This window comes from Microplitis mediator, chromosome 5, assembly GCF_029852145.1.
Source record: "Microplitis mediator isolate UGA2020A chromosome 5, iyMicMedi2.1, whole genome shotgun sequence".
Taxonomy (NCBI): Eukaryota; Metazoa; Arthropoda; class Insecta; order Hymenoptera; family Braconidae; genus Microplitis; species Microplitis mediator.
The window spans coordinates 26,156,303-26,173,253 of NC_079973.1; the positions used below are offsets into that span (position 1 = coordinate 26,156,303).

The 16,951-nt window shown below is 35.0% G+C and overlaps 4 protein-coding genes across 4 annotated transcripts; 3 read left to right on the forward strand and 1 right to left on the reverse strand.

Annotated features, from left to right (window-relative positions):
* The first annotated feature begins 5,360 nt into the window (after positions 1–5,360).
* Positions 5,361–8,196, forward strand: LOC130667538 (rab GTPase-binding effector protein 1). The gene is made up of 7 exons (XM_057469181.1): positions 5,361–5,729; positions 5,852–5,959; positions 6,022–6,467; positions 6,540–7,045; positions 7,115–7,514; positions 7,593–7,703; positions 7,802–8,196. The coding sequence occupies exons 1-7, from the start codon at positions 5,681–5,683 to the stop codon at positions 7,967–7,969; spliced, it is 1,788 nt and encodes a 595-aa protein (XP_057325164.1). The 5' UTR covers positions 5,361–5,680; the 3' UTR covers positions 7,970–8,196.
* Positions 8,197–8,426: 230 nt separating this feature from the next.
* Positions 8,427–12,761, reverse strand: LOC130667539 (amyloid protein-binding protein 2). Its single transcript, XM_057469182.1, has 6 exons — positions 12,555–12,761; positions 12,003–12,184; positions 11,591–11,704; positions 10,072–11,169; positions 9,828–9,993; positions 8,427–9,305 (listed from the first exon to the last, which is right to left on the reverse strand). Exons 2-6 carry the CDS (start codon positions 12,159–12,161, stop codon positions 9,076–9,078), a joined length of 1,767 nt encoding a protein of 588 aa, XP_057325165.1. The 5' UTR covers positions 12,162–12,184; positions 12,555–12,761; the 3' UTR covers positions 8,427–9,075.
* A 162-nt stretch (positions 12,762–12,923) lies between these two features.
* On the forward strand, positions 12,924–15,003 carry LOC130667540 (protein LTV1 homolog). Its single transcript, XM_057469183.1, has 7 exons — positions 12,924–13,095; positions 13,171–13,657; positions 13,738–13,925; positions 13,987–14,115; positions 14,182–14,367; positions 14,436–14,690; positions 14,771–15,003. Exons 1-7 carry the CDS (start codon positions 13,093–13,095, stop codon positions 14,891–14,893), a joined length of 1,371 nt encoding a protein of 456 aa, XP_057325166.1. The 5' UTR covers positions 12,924–13,092; the 3' UTR covers positions 14,894–15,003.
* A 178-nt stretch (positions 15,004–15,181) lies between these two features.
* On the forward strand, positions 15,182–16,833 carry LOC130667750 (V-type proton ATPase subunit G). Its single transcript, XM_057469579.1, has 3 exons — positions 15,182–15,365; positions 15,730–15,830; positions 15,900–16,833. The coding sequence occupies exons 1-3, from the start codon at positions 15,284–15,286 to the stop codon at positions 16,071–16,073; spliced, it is 357 nt and encodes a 118-aa protein (XP_057325562.1). The 5' UTR covers positions 15,182–15,283; the 3' UTR covers positions 16,074–16,833.
* The last annotated feature ends 118 nt before the right edge of the window (positions 16,834–16,951 follow it).

Below are 16,951 nucleotides of genomic sequence, written 5' to 3' on the forward strand. Positions count from 1 at the left end.
AGTAGCCCGTAACTCTTGCCCTGTTGGGAATAACCCATCACAATATTAACGTTTTTTGTTCCTTATAGTGTCCTGTAGTAGGAAAGACCACAAAAAGTCCTGAGAAAAATTTATTTTTCCAGTTTAGACCCATATAAGGATGGGTGGACATGGGTGGAGATGGTTGGAGATGCCACTGAGTATTCTTATGAAGAGTAGCCCGTAACTCTTGCCCTGTTGGGAATAACCCATCACAATATTAACGTTTTTTGTTCCTTATAGTGTCCTGTAGTAGGAAAGACCACAAAAAGTCCTGAGAAAAATTTATTTTTCCAGTTTAGACCCATATAAGGATGGGTGGACATGGGTGGAGATGGGTGGAGATGCCACTGAGTATTCTTATGAAGAGTAGCCCGTATCTCTTGCCCTGTTGGGAATAACCCATCACAATATTAACGTTTTTTGTTCCTTATAGTGTCCTGTAGTAGGAAAGACCACAAAAAGTCCTGAGAAAAATTTATTTTTCCAGTTTAGACCCATATAAGGATGGGTGGACATAGTTGGAGATGGGTGGAGATGCCACTGAGTATTCTTATGAAGAGTAGCCCGTAACTCTTGCCCTGTTGGGAATAACCCATCACAATATTAACGTTTTTTGTTCCTTATAGTGTCCTGTAGTAGGAAAGACCACAAAAAGTCCTGAGAAAAATTTATTTTTCCAGTTTAGCCCCATATAAGGATGGGTGGACATGGGTGGAGATGGTTGGAGATGCCACTGAGTATTCTTATGAAGAGTAGCCCGTAACTCTTGCCCTGTTGGGAATAACCCATCACAATATTAACGTTTTTTGTTCCTTATAGTGTCCTGTAGTAGGAAAGACCACAAAAAGTCCTGAGAAAAATTTATTTTTCCAGTTTAGACCCATATAAGGATGGGTGGACATGGGTGGAGATGGTTGGAGATGCCACTGAGTATTCTTATGAAGAGTAGCCCGTAACTCTTGCCCTGTTGGGAATAACCCATCACAATATTAACGTTTTTTGTTCCTTATAGTGTCCTGTAGTAGGAAAGACCACAAAAAGTCCTGAGAAAAATTTATTTTTCCAGTTTAGACCCATATAAGGATGGGTGGACATGGGTGGAGATGGGTGGAGATGCCACTGAGTATTCTTATGAAGAGTAGCCCGTATCTCTTGCCCTGTTGGGAATAACCCATCACAATATTAACGTTTTTTGTTCCTTATAGTGTCCTGTAGTAGGAAAGACCACAAAAAGTCCTGAGAAAAATTTATTTTTCCAGTTTAGACCCATATAAGGATGGGTGGACATAGTTGGAGATGGGTGGAGATGCCACTGAGTATTCTTATGAAGAGTAGCCCGTAACTCTTGCCCTGTTGGGAATAACCCATCACAATATTAACGTTTTTTGTTCCTTATAGTGTCCTGTAGTAGGAAAGACCACAAAAAGTCCTGAGAAAAATTTATTTTTCCAGTTTAGACCCATATAAGGATGGGTGGACATGGGTGGAGATGGTTGGAGATGCCACTGAGTATTCTTATGAAGAGTAGCCCGTAACTCTTGCCCTGTTGGGAATAACCCATCACAATATTAACGTTTTTTGTTCCTTATAGTGTCCTGTAGTAGGAAAGACCACAAAAAGTCCTGAGAAAAATTTATTTTTCCAGTTTAGACCCATATAAGGATGGGTGGACATGGGTGGAGATGGTTGGAGATGCCACTGAGTATTCTTATGAAGAGTAGCCCGTAACTCTTGCCCTGTTGGGAATAACCCATCACAATATTAACGTTTTTTGTTCCTTATAGTGTCCTGTAGTAGGAAAGACCACAAAAAGTCCTGAGAAAAATTTATTTTTCCAGTTTAGACCCATATAAGGATGGGTGGACATAGTTGGAGATGGGTGGAGATGCCACTGAGTATTCTTATGAAGAGTAGCCCGTAACTCTTGCCCTGTTGGGAATAACCCATCACAATATTAACGTTTTTTGTTCCTTATAGTGTCCTGTAGTAGGAAAGACCACAAAAAGTCCTGAGAAAAATTTATTTTTCCAGTTTAGCCCCATATAAGGATGGGTGGACATGGGTGGAGATGGTTGGAGATGCCACTGAGTATTCTTATGAAGAGTAGCCCGTAACTCTTGCCCTGTTGGGAATAACCCATCACAATATTAACGTTTTTTGTTCCTTATAGTGTCCTGTAGTAGGAAAGACCACAAAAAGTCCTGAGAAAAATTTATTTTTCCAGTTTAGACCCATATAAGGATGGGTGGACATGGGTGGAGATGGTTGGAGATGCCACTGAGTATTCTTATGAAGAGTAGCCCGTAACTCTTGCCCTGTTGGGAATAACCCATCACAATATTAACGTTTTTTGTTCCTTATAGTGTCCTGTAGTAGGAAAGACCACAAAAAGTCCTGAGAAAAATTTATTTTTCCAGTTTAGACCCATATAAGGATGGGTGGACATGGGTGGAGATGGTTGGAGATGCCACTGAGTATTCTTATGAAGAGTAGCCCGTAACTCTTGCCCTGTTGGGAATAACCCATCACAATATTAACGTTTTTTGTTCCTTATAGTGTCCTGTAGTAGGAAAGACCACAAAAAGTCCTGAGAAAAATTTATTTTTCCAGTTTAGCCCCATATAAGGATGGGTGGACATGGGTGGAGATGGTTGGAGATGCCACTGAGTATTCTTATGAAGAGTAGCCCGTAACTCTTGCCCTGTTGGGAATAACCCATCACAATATTAACGTTTTTTGTTCCTTATAGTGTCCTGTAGTAGGAAAGACCACAAAAAGTCCTGAGAAAAATTTATTTTTCCAGTTTAGACCCATATAAGGATGGGTGGACATAGTTGGAGATGGGTGGAGATGCCACTGAGTATTCTTATGAAGAGTAGCCCGTAACTCTTGCCCTGTTGGGAATAACCCATCACAATATTAACGTTTTTTGTTCCTTATAGTGTCCTGTAGTAGGAAAGACCACAAAAAGTCCTGAGAAAAATTTATTTTTCCAGTTTAGCCCCATATAAGGATGGGTGGACATGGGTGGAGATGGTTGGAGATGCCACTGAGTATTCTTATGAAGAGTAGCCCGTAACTCTTGCCCTGTTGGGAATAACCCATCACAATATTAACGTTTTTTGTTCCTTATAGTGTCCTGTAGTAGGAAAGACCACAAAAAGTCCTGAGAAAAATTTATTTTTCCAGTTTAGACCCATATAAGGATGGGTGGACATAGTTGGAGATGGGTGGAGATGCCACTGAGTATTCTTATGAAGAGTAGCCCGTAACTCTTGCCCTGTTGGGAATAACCCATCACAATATTAACGTTTTTTGTTCCTTATAGTGTCCTGTAGTAGGAAAGACCACAAAAAGTCCTGAGAAAAATTTATTTTTCCAGTTTAGCCCCATATAAGGATGGGTGGACATGGGTGGAGATGGTTGGAGATGCCACTGAGTATTCTTATGAAGAGTAGCCCGTAACTCTTGCCCTGTTGGGAATAACCCATCACAATATTAACGTTTTTTGTTCCTTATAGTGTCCTGTAGTAGGAAAGACCACAAAAAGTCCTGAGAAAAATTTATTTTTCCAGTTTAGACCCATATAAGGATGGGTGGACATGGGTGGAGATGGTTGGAGATGCCACTGAGTATTCTTATGAAGAGTAGCCCGTAACTCTTGCCCTGTTGGGAATAACCCATCACAATATTAACGTTTTTTGTTCCTTATAGTGTCCTGTAGTAGGAAAGACCACAAAAAGTCCTGAGAAAAATTTATTTTTCCAGTTTAGACCCATATAAGGATGGGTGGACATGGGTGGAGATGGTTGGAGATGCCACTGAGTATTCTTATGAAGAGTAGCCCGTAACTCTTGCCCTGTTGGGAATAACCCATCACAATATTAACGTTTTTTGTTCCTTATAGTGTCCTGTAGTAGGAAAGACCACAAAAAGTCCTGAGAAAAATTTATTTTTCCAGTTTAGACCCATATAAGGATGGGTGGACATAGTTGGAGATGGGTGGAGATGCCACTGAGTATTCTTATGAAGAGTAGCCCGTAACTCTTGCCCTGTTGGGAATAACCCATCACAATATTAACGTTTTTTGTTCCTTATAGTGTCCTGTAGTAGGAAAGACCACAAAAAGTCCTGAGAAAAATTTATTTTTCCAGTTTAGACCCATATAAGGATGGGTGGACATGGGTGGACATGGGTGGAGATGGGTGGAGATGCCACTAAGTATTCTTATGAAGAGTAGCCCGTAACTCTTGCCCTGTTGGGAATAACCCATCACAATATTAACGTTTTTTGTTCCTTATAGTGTCCTGTAGTAGGAAAGACCACAAAAAGTCCTGAGAAAAATTTATTTTTCCAGTTTAGACCCATATAAGGATGGGTGGACATGGGTGGAGATGGGTGGAGATGCCACTAAGTTTCTTTATGAAGATTAGACCGTAACTCTTGCCATTTAAATTGCTCCAAGTGTATTGCAGCTAAAAAAAACGTCACTTAACTGCTATTTCCCACCAGACGATGCTAGATGAATTTGATCAGGAACTTGGAAGTTATCAGCATCAGCAATTCGCGACACTTTGCACTTAAACTCAACACTTTACACTAGCACTGAACACTGAACTACACCATAGACACTTTGCACAATTTAAATTAATAAAAGATGAATTTTACAATCACTGCACAATTTTACACGACAACTAAAATACTGGGTTTCAATTCAAACGTAAAGAAGGATCTGGACTACTACTGGCGTCGATGATACTGACCGCCGCTATCGAACCGTCAGTTGATACAAAGCAATCGATATTGCGATTATTCGACCGCCCTACTTTAGCAAATTTTGAGCGTTGAATACATTGACGCGCAGTAGCGCCAACTTTCCGCGAAATTTCAAAATTGAATCTAAATACTTTAGTATTTAATTAAATATTGAAGTTAAAATTAATTATTAATTAATAAACTCGGGATTTACAATTTACACATTTTTTTTTTTCAGATAAAAAAATTTCAATTTTAGTATATGTCAAAATTTTCGTCCGAACAAAGACTTTTTTATCGCGACAAATTATGAAACTGAAAATACCTGAGGTCCAAAATTCTTTCAATTTGTACTTAAAAATTCACAACATTCTTTGGAGCTGATTCAAAAAAAATTAATTATTACTAATAATTTATTTATTTATCAAAAAACAATAAAAATTTCGTGTGCTGCTTTCACTATCACAAAAAAAAGTCTAATGAATAACTGGCGTTTTTATTGGATGAATTTTAAAAAAGTGACAGCAGCGCTAGCTGATGACAATCCGAACTAATTTAACCCCCAGTATTCATCAGTCGATCAAGTGCTTGCTCGAGTACCTGAATTATCTTCAACGTATTAATATAGAAGTGGGTAAAAAAAAGAAAAAAATCCAATTTTTATAAAAGTGCAATATATGAATTACATGTGGATCGATCAGAATTATAATAATAATTACTCTTTCATTGATATACTAGTATAATGTACCAGCAATATTGTCGAATACACAAACGAATAATTAACCTGACAAGGTTATAGCCCAGCTGGCATATTTATTTGTCTCAAGTGTTAAGGTTGTACTGCTAGTGATTCATCATATGTCCATTTTATTTATTTAATTAAAATTATTTAAACTATTTAATTATGGAGACCAATCCGGAGGACAATAATATGCTGGTGGAAAATTCAGAAGGTAAATAATATTTTTTTAATTAGTTTGTGTTGTCATAAGTCTTCACTTACAAGTCGCATTGGAGTGTCAATTATAATTATCAATTTAAATTGGCACATAATTTAATCAAAAATTTTCTCCAGCTGATTTACAAACAAAACTCGAGAAGGTTCAGTCTGAAAATACTCATCTGAGAGAAGAATTTAATGTCCAGCGAGCCAAGATGAAAGAATTGTTTCTACAAAAAGAGGGTAAGTCTGTAATTACGCTGATGATCCGTGGGATTTTTAAATTTTTAAATTTGTCATTTCAGAGGAACTGAAGAAAAGATTTAAAGAGAATCTGGATCTTCAGGATGAGTTATCAAAATTAAAGAATGAATTAGATGAGGCCAAGAGCCAGCTGGTGGTGGCGAACATCAGGCTAGAGAATGACATTGACGTAGAGACCCACAAAGCTCAGGAGGAGATCGCTTCACTCCAGCAGGTTATCCAGGATACGATGGAAGAGTCGGCATGCACGCGAGAGCAGCTGGAAATGGAGGTGGGAAAGTTTCGCGCTTACATTTCAAAACTTGAGGAAGAAAATTCTTTCCTCAAGGGACAGATGTCCAGAGATTTGCCGGCAGACGGGCCCCAGATATCTCTGTCGCATGTCACGAAAACTCTTGCGAGGAAAGTTGTCTCGCAACTGGGGGCCGATTCGTTGTCTCTAGGTTCGGATAATATTGAAGAAAGTATGAAGAAGGTTAAAAAATACGTACGTATTTTATTTTCATTTGAATTTTAATTTATTTGGATGTCAGTAGACATTAATAACTTCATTATTTAGGCGCAAGAAGATGCTGAAGTGTTGAGATCTCTGGTGGTGCCATTGGAAGAGGAAATAAATGCATTGAAAGAAAAATTACGATCCACTGATGATGAATTACAAAAGTACAAAGAATTACCACAGGCGCAATTGCAACCAAAGAAGCTAGAAGGTGACCAGGGTGAAATAACTTGTGATATGTGTGTTAATTACGAGGCGCAGTTGGTTAAAATGCAGACGACAGCCAAGGAATTGGAAAAACAGTTGGCCGAATCTGACAAGATGTTGCAGTCACAGCGGGAAGAGTTGATCAAAGAGGTCGAGTTCCGCAAAGGGATGGAGGAAAAGTGGAACGAGAAAAAGGAAGAGCACAAAATAAAAGTAACTGAGCTGACCTCGGCTTCACAGTTGGCGCAGCAGACGTTGCAGGAATTGAAGCTGCAGTTCAAGCAGATGCACCAGGGAGTCACTGAGGAACTCGCCAAGCTGACTCGCGGCAGAGAAGAAGTCCAGAGGCATTTAATAGAGTAGGTTTTAATTTTTTTTAATACTTTTCTTAAATTGATGACTAATTAATGACTAATGATTTGCTGTAGATTGCAGAGAGAGAACGAAGTACTTGTAGGTAAACATAGCAAACATTCCCAGCAACTGCAGAGTGAGAATATAAATATGCCGAATACTGTCGAAGAATTGCATATGAGTTTACTGCGAGCCCACGAGGATCTGATCATTGCGAGAGTTGCTCAGGAAGTCGCGCAGGAGAAAGAAGCTACGATGCAGTACGAGCTGAATCTCCTCAGAGAGCAGATGATTGCTGAGAAGGACGAGAAAATTGAGAGGCTGGAGAGTGCGTTGAAGGAAACTTCCGCCGCGAAGAAAGAAGCGGACACGACGATCGCCGAATTGAGACAGCGGGTGACCAGCCTGCAGCAAGTGTTGGAGACCAGTGGGGAAGTGCAGAAAGATTTTGTACGATTGTCTCAATCGCTTCAGGTATTTTTTTTTTTTTTATTGATACCTATGTCGGGAAATTGTTTAAATGATTACTGTAATTTATTATTTTATTAACAGGTGCAATTAGAAAAAATACGCGAGTCTGGCAGCGAAGTGAGGTGGCAACACGAAGAAGATGTTGATGAATGTCCAACGTGTCATACTGTTTTTTCACTTGGAAAGAAAAAAGTAATTTAATGATAACAATAACTAACTGTCTTTATTATCACTATCAGTAGTTTTTATCATAATTAAAAAAAATTTTCTCTGTTTTATCTGATGTTTAGGTGCACTGTCGACACTGCGGTCATATATTTTGCCAATCATGTTTATCACATGTTGTAAACAGCGGACCGAAACAAAGACCTTCCCGAGTTTGCGGTGTTTGCCACACGCTACTTGTCCCAGATACCGCGCCATACTTTAGTCAACAACCTCCGCACACACCAGATTAATTAAATTATATTTATTTTAGGATTTATCAATGAAACTAATTAATTAATAAATAAATAAATAATAATTATTAAAAGAACAGAGTAAAGCGTGCAATAAAACACTTTGTGTGATTAAAATATAATCAGACTTGGTGATTTAATAATTTTTCTTGAATTATATCTTCAAAAAATATATTTATCGCTTTTTAAAAAATCAAGATATTTCAAACAGATTAATTATATTTTACGACTTAAAATGTTCTCGAGTTAAAATTTATCTTTGATTTAAAATTAAAAGAAAAAATAATAGAAATTAACGTTGTACATAAATTATCTGTAATGTTTAATGTAAATTTATGAAAATATTAATGCTTTTGAATGTAACTGTTATCACTTATTTTATTTATTAATATATCAGCCTCGTGGTCTTAAAATTATACTTTTTTTTTTTAATTGCCATCATTAATTAAAATTCTTTAAGTGGTCTCGTGATAAAGCTGTTGTGTGAAACAAATAATTAACACATTTATTTAAAAGATTTCGTGTACTTTGTCAAGTTGTCTTTTTATATAAACTATCGTGATATATTGATAATATTTAACGAATATTATCTCTGTACATATTGATGTAATTTTTTTTTTAACAGTATTTAATATTGATACACAGATTTTGGTATATCTAGTTGTTTTATATATTAACAATTGTGTTGATTTATATTTGGAATATCACTAGTATATATTTATTGTATAAAAAATTTTTTCTGATGTCATTATCATTTAATTTTTTTCTCGCTAATTAAACATATTGATTTTACGATCCGCGCTTACGCCTTTTTTTTTTCTTTTTTTAAATATTCACTTAAAGTGATTTGTGATTTGAAAATTACTCATATAATTATGCAACAATGGACTCACTGAAGATAAAATCCGTCTTTACATTATTAACTATATAAACTAAGGTCAAAAAAATTCCGACCAATATAAATTTAATTACACATTATTTTAATTAATAAAACGAGATCCGAGCTATGGATCAACATCTCCGTAAAATAAAATAATTATCATTAATAATGATGTTGATTTTTTTTTTAACGCGAAACAAGTAGATTCGTATCTACGTGAGATAAATTACATCGAAAAAAATGTTTTTATCACGTGTTCAATAAGTTGAGGGCGTTCGTTCAAGTCAATCGGCGGATGTTCTGATTGATTGTACTGTTTTCTTAAATCGTGCCATAAAATAAGGGTGTCTCTGTACTCCAAAAGTTTATCGTAATCTTGTAGTTTTTCATATACGTGCAGTAAACCTCGATAATCGTATTCAAGTCCGCTGTAACTCTTACCGAATAACTTAAGATCTGCAAACAAATACAAACAGTAATAATAAATATCACGTAGTAGGTTTTAATAAGGGCATTAAAAAAAAATTTGTGTCTTCTCATTTTTTAAATTGGATACAAAAGTATATCGATCAGTAAAAAAAAATGTTACGCCCTTACACTGTAAAAAATCGGGAGTGAATTCAGAGAGATTATGGATTTAATTTAAATCCGAGTTTGCTCCGTCACTCAGAGTTTCGGAGATTTAAAAAAAAACCACATATGGAGTGAATAGGGAGTTTGTCTTTTCAGCAGAGTGATTTCGGAGTGATCTGGATTTTATTTAAGTCCGTATTCACTCCGATTCGAAGTTTTAATATCAAAATAAACTCCCCTTCGGAGTAAATTTCACTCGGCGGGGATTAAATAAATAAACAGTCATCCGTTTTGCATTCACTCTAATGGTAATTTTTGCTACGCCATTATGGCATCAGCAACGCGACATTAAATTACTCTGTACATAACAACTATGAAATAATTAAATAAAATTCGACGACTTACTAATGGCAATGCTGCGGTAGTAAAGTTTTTCCGCGTCACGATAGCGACTCATGTGAAAGTTATAAAGTGAAGCCAAGTGCCCGATACTTAATCCAACTTCGTAGTCATCCGAGCCCAGTAATTCTTCTTTAATGCTTATGGCTTTTAAATGCATCTCTTCAGCTTCCTAGTAACACAAAAAAGCAATGAAATAAATATTTAAATAAAATAAACGCCTTGAATTATTATAATTATAAAAAATTACCTGAAATCTACTCATACTTTGATACAGTCGACCTAAATTACCGTAATGTTTAGCCGTTTGTACATTTCGTTCGCCGAATGCCGTCTGGGCGAGACGAAGGGCTGAGAGATGCAGGTACTCGGATTGCAAAAGTAATTCTTTGTTTGTCGTCGACGCATTGTCCTGCTCGTTATCAAGCGCAATCTCCTCTAGTATCAGGGCTTTTACCCGCTTCGCGCTCGCCAGCATCAGGTGCTCAAACGGCAGAAGCTTTTCCATTATTTCAATAGCTCTCTCGACGTGTTCCCGCGCTTCTGTGAATCTGCCTGAACTGTACTCGCGCACGTACAGAGCGTAGGCCAAATCCTCGTGAGCAATAGCGACATGTAAATTAGTACGGCCAAATATTTCTTTTCTTATTGACAAAGCGTTCTCGTATATTGATACGCTATTTACAATGCTGTCAAAATTTAGTAAATGAAAACCGTAATCTATAAGAACATCACAGAACTTGGGGTGATTTTTGTCAAATACTTCCCTTGACAGATAGACGGCTTGACGTATTAACAAACCGGCCTTTTTAAATTCACGTTTAACAACGCATGATTTAGCGGCCTGACGTAATACGTCTATTGTAATACGTGGCGGTAATGTTGGCTTTAATTCTTTCAATGCCGCGAGACTCCATCTGTAAGCCTGATCATATTCACTTCTCATAAAAAATAACACACTGAATTCAGCGTAAAGTGCAGCATGATTGCAATCTTCGTACCCGGCGTACTGTAACTTCTCAACTGTACTTAATGCCAGCTCGTGTGTCTCCTTAGCGTCTTTGAATGCACAGTAAGCCGCCTGGGCACGTAGTAATTTGTGACAGCAGTCTAATGTACGGCACCAGTTTTCAGCGGTCTCGCTCTCTGTGATACATAAATCTCTGCACATTAATAAAACTTTTGTACTTTCCGCGTACCATCCAGCGTCACTCAGAAAGCTCCCGAGTCTGAGTCCAAGGTCTATGATATTTGCTTGGCCATTTAATTTGTTTCTTATCCTTGAACAACATACATTGTAACTTATCGCAAGTTCGTTGTCGATTTTTGTTCCGTGGTCCATCAGTGCCTTTAAATTATTTTCATTTTATTATTTCACAATAGTTAAATGTCAGGAAACTGTTTGATTACTTAATTACTTGGAAAAAAAATACTTAAAATTATTATCGTATCTTAGAAATGATAAAATTATTTATTGACAAATAAATTTAAATTAAATATTACAGCCTCCAGAAATAGATAACATAAACCTGCATATTGTTTGTTAATTAGTTATTACAAAACTAATCTTGTGATGAAAATAAAGAGATAAAATCTAAGTGACGTTAGCAGAGAGATTGGATGTCATAAATAATTTTAAATATATAAATTTCTTTTTTCCAAGGTCGATGTAGTTATGATAAAAATATAAAACTGAACATATCAGAGGCTTTTAATAGAATAATAAAAAAGCTGTAAAATGAATTTATTGAAAAACTATAAATAAATACCTGAAACAGTTGAAATAAATGAATTCTCCTGTTTCTTACTCTCAGCATCTTTGAAAAAATATCCAAATCGCTGAACTCGGCTCCCAGCAAACATAATTTTTTTTTCTTATACAACTGAAACAATAATAACCTTTGTGAGGAATCGCTATCACTCATACTATAAATAATAACTACCAACAATGAGACATTGTAAAAATTTAAAAACTAAGATAAATTAATAGAGTAAAACAAATAAATAACTACGGCGTAATAAATATTTATCGCGGTAATTAATCTCAAGTGACAAGTGGACAAATGTCAAATAACATGCAACGTTACGAGTAATTAAAAGAAAGAGTAATATAGTATAACTTATTAAGTGATGAATAATAAATAATTAGTGATGAGTAATTTAAATTATTTTTTTATTTACCTCGTAGTATACGTCAAAGAGAATATTGTCGGTTAAACAAGTGAGATATTTTTTTAATTTTGTAAATCTATCAGCAACTTGACAAACACTTAATTCGTACAGTGTTTTTGTTGATAAAGTGCCTGTAGCACCAGCTTGCGGTTTATGTTCATCAGCCATTTTCCTTGTATTGCTCGTTTTAGCTGTCAATCACCACCACCAATAATAATAATTATAATAATAATAACAATAATAATATCAATAATAATACTAATAATAATAATAATAATAATAATGATTATAATAACAATATTGGTCAATCACTGATTCTTAAACGATGACAACAACAACAGCAACTCTATACAACCAGTATCAATAATAATAATAATAATATTAATAATAACAATAATAATAATAATAATATTGGATACTAAACTGTTGTAATACCGAGTAACTACATCAGAAGCAACATAAGACAACTGCTGTTGCTGCTGTTATGTATAATTTTAAATCTCATTTAATGTTTTTTTTTTTTTTTTTTTTTTTAATTAATTAAATTAAATAGTCGCTTACGTATTGAGGTGATTATTTAAACAAGATTCATTTAAATTTAAAAATCCGATATTATTTATTGTATCAATGTGCCACCTTTTTTATGATAATAAACAGTTAACACTTGTAATGACAATTGTTATTTTTGTATTTGTATTATTATTGGCTTTGTTGCAGTTAGTAGTGTGTCTGTCGTCTATATTTTTAACACGACACTCTACACTAAACTACACCAGCTCTACCGAATTACGAGCTATATGTAATCTCGGTTATCAAGAATAGCCATATTTTCTTGGATCATCGGATCGAGTCATCCAGTGTTTGTCAGTACAGCCGATAGACTTCGCTCCTAGACATTTTTCCCACCACATCAATATCTGTACCACCACCACCACCAAATTTAGCCTTAGCCATCATTCATTTTCATTTATTATTTAAATTGAATAATTATACACGTGTTTACTTGGACAGATAATTGGGTTTGATAAAATTTAGCATTTGGTCACTGGAACAGGACAGTAATAATTTTTATTAAAGTTTTTGACTAGATCTAGACAAAATGGTGAGTGATTTTTAATTCAATATGTAGTTTTAAATATTTATAGGTTATTTTTACTGATGGAATAAATTTGTTTAGCCCAAGAAAAAATTTATCGACAAAAAAAACGCGGCTTCGTTCCTCGTGAGCCATCGATCGCAAAAAGATCCGCTGGCGGCTGATGAAAATGCACCGCAGCATGTCCTGGTTCCAATTGACAGCAAGAAAGCCAAGGAAAAGTGTAAGCCTGTTTTTGAAGACGAATTCGCTTATTTGCGAAAATTGGAGGATGTCAACAACTTGCCACCACAGTGGGCGCAAGATCAGCCTGGCCCGAGCAGTGATGATCGACCTAAAATAAATTTACCCTCGTCGGTGTTGCCGTCTTCGGTTGAAGAAAAAACCGGGCTCCTGAACAGAGCGGCGCCTATTTCTGGACCCAGACCGGAGCTGGATCCTGATATCGTTGCCGCTCTGGACGATGACTTTGACTTTGAAGATTCTGATAATGAGTTGGAGGATGATTTTATGAAGCTGGCTAATGGTGATGCTAATGGTGATTATTTTATTGAAGAAGATGAATATGGTATGAATTTACTGAATTACTAATAGGGAGTTTAATAATCAATTTTATTTGTTGTCTCAACTAATTTATTTATTCTTTAGATGAGTCAGACATTTCGTCAAATTTTATGGACTCTGATGAAGAAAGAGATGAAGTTTGCAGTTTAGACGGCCCGCAGTTTACCTTCAAAGATGAGGAAACTAAATCACGATTTACGGAGTACTCTATGAGCAGCAGTGTCATGAGAAGAAACGAGCAGCTGTCCCACGTTGATGATAAATTTGAAAAAGTAAATGTCAATATGTCTACTTAATGAGTATTCGTTATAACTAATTAATTTTTTATAATAGATGTACGCTGATTATGATGACGAACAAATTGGAGCACTAGATTGTGAAGAAATAGAAGGGCACGTTGATGACGATTCGAGTTCCATACTAAAATTAGCGATGGAGTTTCAAAAACAACGTGAACAATCTGTAAGTGTGATTATTAATAATTAACACTGGTAATTAATAAATACTAATATTTATTTACGCTCGCAGACTGTGAGTATTGCAGAGCTGATGAAAGACCGTTTGAAAATAATTGAAATAAACAACTCGAGCTCTGAAGGAGAACTAGAAGAAGTCGAAGTAGACGAGCGCAGAAGAAATAAATGGGACTGCGAAAGTATTCTGTCTACACACAGCAATATTTACAATCATCCTAAATTACTACCAGATCCTAAGGTATTTTATCCTTCAGTCAGACTTTTATTTGATCTACAGAAACGTATGTACGAAATTTATTGTTACAGAGAATAGAAAAAATAAAAATAGACAAACGTACGGGAATACCGAAAAACGTTTTGAATGATCAGCCCGGAAAGCTGACGGCTAAAAATTTGGCTCGATTGGGTCTGGAGAACGAGGACAAGAGGAATTTATCTTACTCTGGTAGATCGATTGCCGAGACTAATAAAAGTCATTACAGCATGATAAGTATCAGGCCCAAGAATGAAACTCCAGCAGAAAGATTAGAACGTAAAAGACAAGTCAAGGAACATCGACGGGTACTTTTTATTGTTGATAATAAATAAAATAATAAATAATTTAATAATTACAGTGATTAATATTTTTTTTTTAATTACAGGCACGAAGAGTCGAGTGTAAAGAAAACAAAAATGCGTTCAAAGAAGAAAAGAAACGTCAAGAAAAAATATTATTAAATAATAATCGTAATAAATTAATTGCTCCAAATACCCAGCATATATAAAACTATATATTTATAAAAAACTAATTTTACTTATTCTTTATAATTTATATTATGTAAAATAATAACAATAATTTGATATTTTATACACGAAGAATAAATAAAATTGAGGGAATAAAATAAATTGTCATTATTTAATAAAATTCATTGGGGGAATTGTTACATGTAAATGTCAATTACATTTTATATATATGAATTATAGATGCAAGTACTTACTGTAGTGTAAATCCATACACTCACACACATTATATATATGAGACCACGTGAGTAAGAAAATAAGAAACAGCGCCACCACCGCAAGAGGAACTTCACCAGTCATATGATCGATTCGTGATTAGTTTCACCTAAACTGCTCCAAATTTAACTTAATCTTGTCTTTAATTTGAGTTTAAAATGGCCAGCCAGACCCAAGGTATCCAGCAGCTCCTGGCTGCCGAGAAGAAGGCCGCAGATAAAGTCACCGAGGCCAGAAAACGTGAGTATTTTATTTATTTATATTTTCATTTTAATGTCCATTGAATTTGGACATTTTACGACTCGTGTATGATACGTGTGACTTGTGGGAGTGCCATAAAAAATCATCACATTGAATACGAATGCAATTTGGGTGTGGACGTCTCTCCAATTATTATTACAATTAACGATAATTGCTAATTACATTTATTTAAATTTTATTTTATTTTTTAATTTAGCGAGCTGATATTTTCAGGTTGGATCGGCCTTGAGTCGGAGTTAAAATTTATTAAAATAAATGTTTTAATTATAAACCGCTTTCTCTTCACTGGCTGATGCCCCGGGTTAATAATAATAATTAAATAAAATAAATATTTTTATTTCAGGCAAAGCACGTCGGTTGAAGCAGGCCAAGGAAGAAGCTCAAGATGAGATCGAAAAATACAGACAGGAACGTGAGAAGCAGTTCAAAGAATTCGAAGCCAAGGTATAAATTTTTTATAATTTTTTTTATAATTATAATTAATTTACTTTAATGCCAACGATACTTTGACAGCACATGGGCTCCAAAGAAGGCGTAGCAGCGCGCATTGATGCCGATACAAAATTAAAAATAGAAGAAATGAACAGCCAGTTGTTGACTCACAAGGATCCTGTCATTCAGAAAATTCTGGAGCTGGTGTACGACATCAAGCCCGAGTTGCACCCCAACTATCGCCCTGATGTCTAAGCTTTCAGCGCAAAAAAAAAAACATATTAACAAAACCTATAATAATAATTATTAAAAAATAATCTATCAATATTCTGTAAGTGTAAATGTCTCCTGTATCTTTCGAAAAGTATATCGTCGTTAAACTGTATTTGGAAACAAATTAATATATATACATATATTATAATAACAATTATACACTAACGTAGATGTAGACAGTGATACTCAAACTTTTAGATAATTTATCGAGTCTTTATGACAATAATTATAAAAGTATCCAGTTATAATCACAATTGTTTGCACAGCTTAAATATTTAATCGTAATTTCCAGTTTGAGAATTACTGCAGCACCATTAAGTAACCATGTGTAATTATGGTAATTATTGTTATCATAATTATTGTTAACGAAAAATGTGACGCTGGTTCACCGAGGCCTGGGTGAACCCGCGAGCGCAGACTAAAAATATCATAATAATTATAAATGTTTTAAAAAGGTGGTGGCTACTAAACTCATATGGTAGATAATTGTTGCTAGGCTTCATTCCATGATGTTTTATTATTTTTTATTTCTGTAACATCGAGGACTGTTATCATTATATTTATTTAGTACGATCTCTTGAGAGTTTCTTGTGTCAGCTCCAAATTATCATGAGACTTTCACGACATCATACTGATTGATAATAATAAAATTAAATTTATTTACGCTTGTATTTTATTTTTCTTCAAACAATAATAGTTATAATAAAATTAGCGGCAATTATTTTTATTTTTAAATTCAAAACCAGTAAGTAACTAATAAAGTACACGTTCTATTGGATGTTTATCAGCCTGTACAGTATTAGCGTCGGAAATAAATGTTATAAAAAAAAAAAGTAATTATTGTTTTTAAAAAATACTTT

Coding starts and splice junctions, on each gene's coding strand:
- LOC130667538 (XM_057469181.1), top strand. CDS start 5,681: ATGGAGACCAATCCGGAGGACAATAATATGCTGGTGGAAAATTCAGAA. Junction 6,468..6,539: donor TGAAGAAGGTTAAAAAATAC/GTACGTATTTTA, acceptor TTCATTATTTAG/GCGCAAGAAGATGCTGAAGT. Junction 7,046..7,114: donor GTCCAGAGGCATTTAATAGA/GTAGGTTTTAAT, acceptor GATTTGCTGTAG/ATTGCAGAGAGAGAACGAAG.
- LOC130667539 (XM_057469182.1), bottom strand. CDS start 12,161: ATGGCTGATGAACATAAACCGCAAGCTGGTGCTACAGGCACTTTATCA. Junction 11,170..11,590: donor ATTTATTTCAACTGTTTCAG/GTATTTATTTAT, acceptor AATAATTTAAAG/GCACTGATGGACCACGGAAC. Junction 9,994..10,071: donor AAAGTATGAGTAGATTTCAG/GTAATTTTTTAT, acceptor TTGTGTTACTAG/GAAGCTGAAGAGATGCATTT.
- LOC130667540 (XM_057469183.1), top strand. Junction 14,116..14,181: donor AAAAACAACGTGAACAATCT/GTAAGTGTGATT, acceptor TTACGCTCGCAG/ACTGTGAGTATTGCAGAGCT. Junction 14,368..14,435: donor AATTACTACCAGATCCTAAG/GTATTTTATCCT, acceptor TTATTGTTACAG/AGAATAGAAAAAATAAAAAT.
- LOC130667750 (XM_057469579.1), top strand. CDS start 15,284: ATGGCCAGCCAGACCCAAGGTATCCAGCAGCTCCTGGCTGCCGAGAAG. Junction 15,366..15,729: donor AGTCACCGAGGCCAGAAAAC/GTGAGTATTTTA, acceptor TTTTTATTTCAG/GCAAAGCACGTCGGTTGAAG. Junction 15,831..15,899: donor TCAAAGAATTCGAAGCCAAG/GTATAAATTTTT, acceptor ATACTTTGACAG/CACATGGGCTCCAAAGAAGG.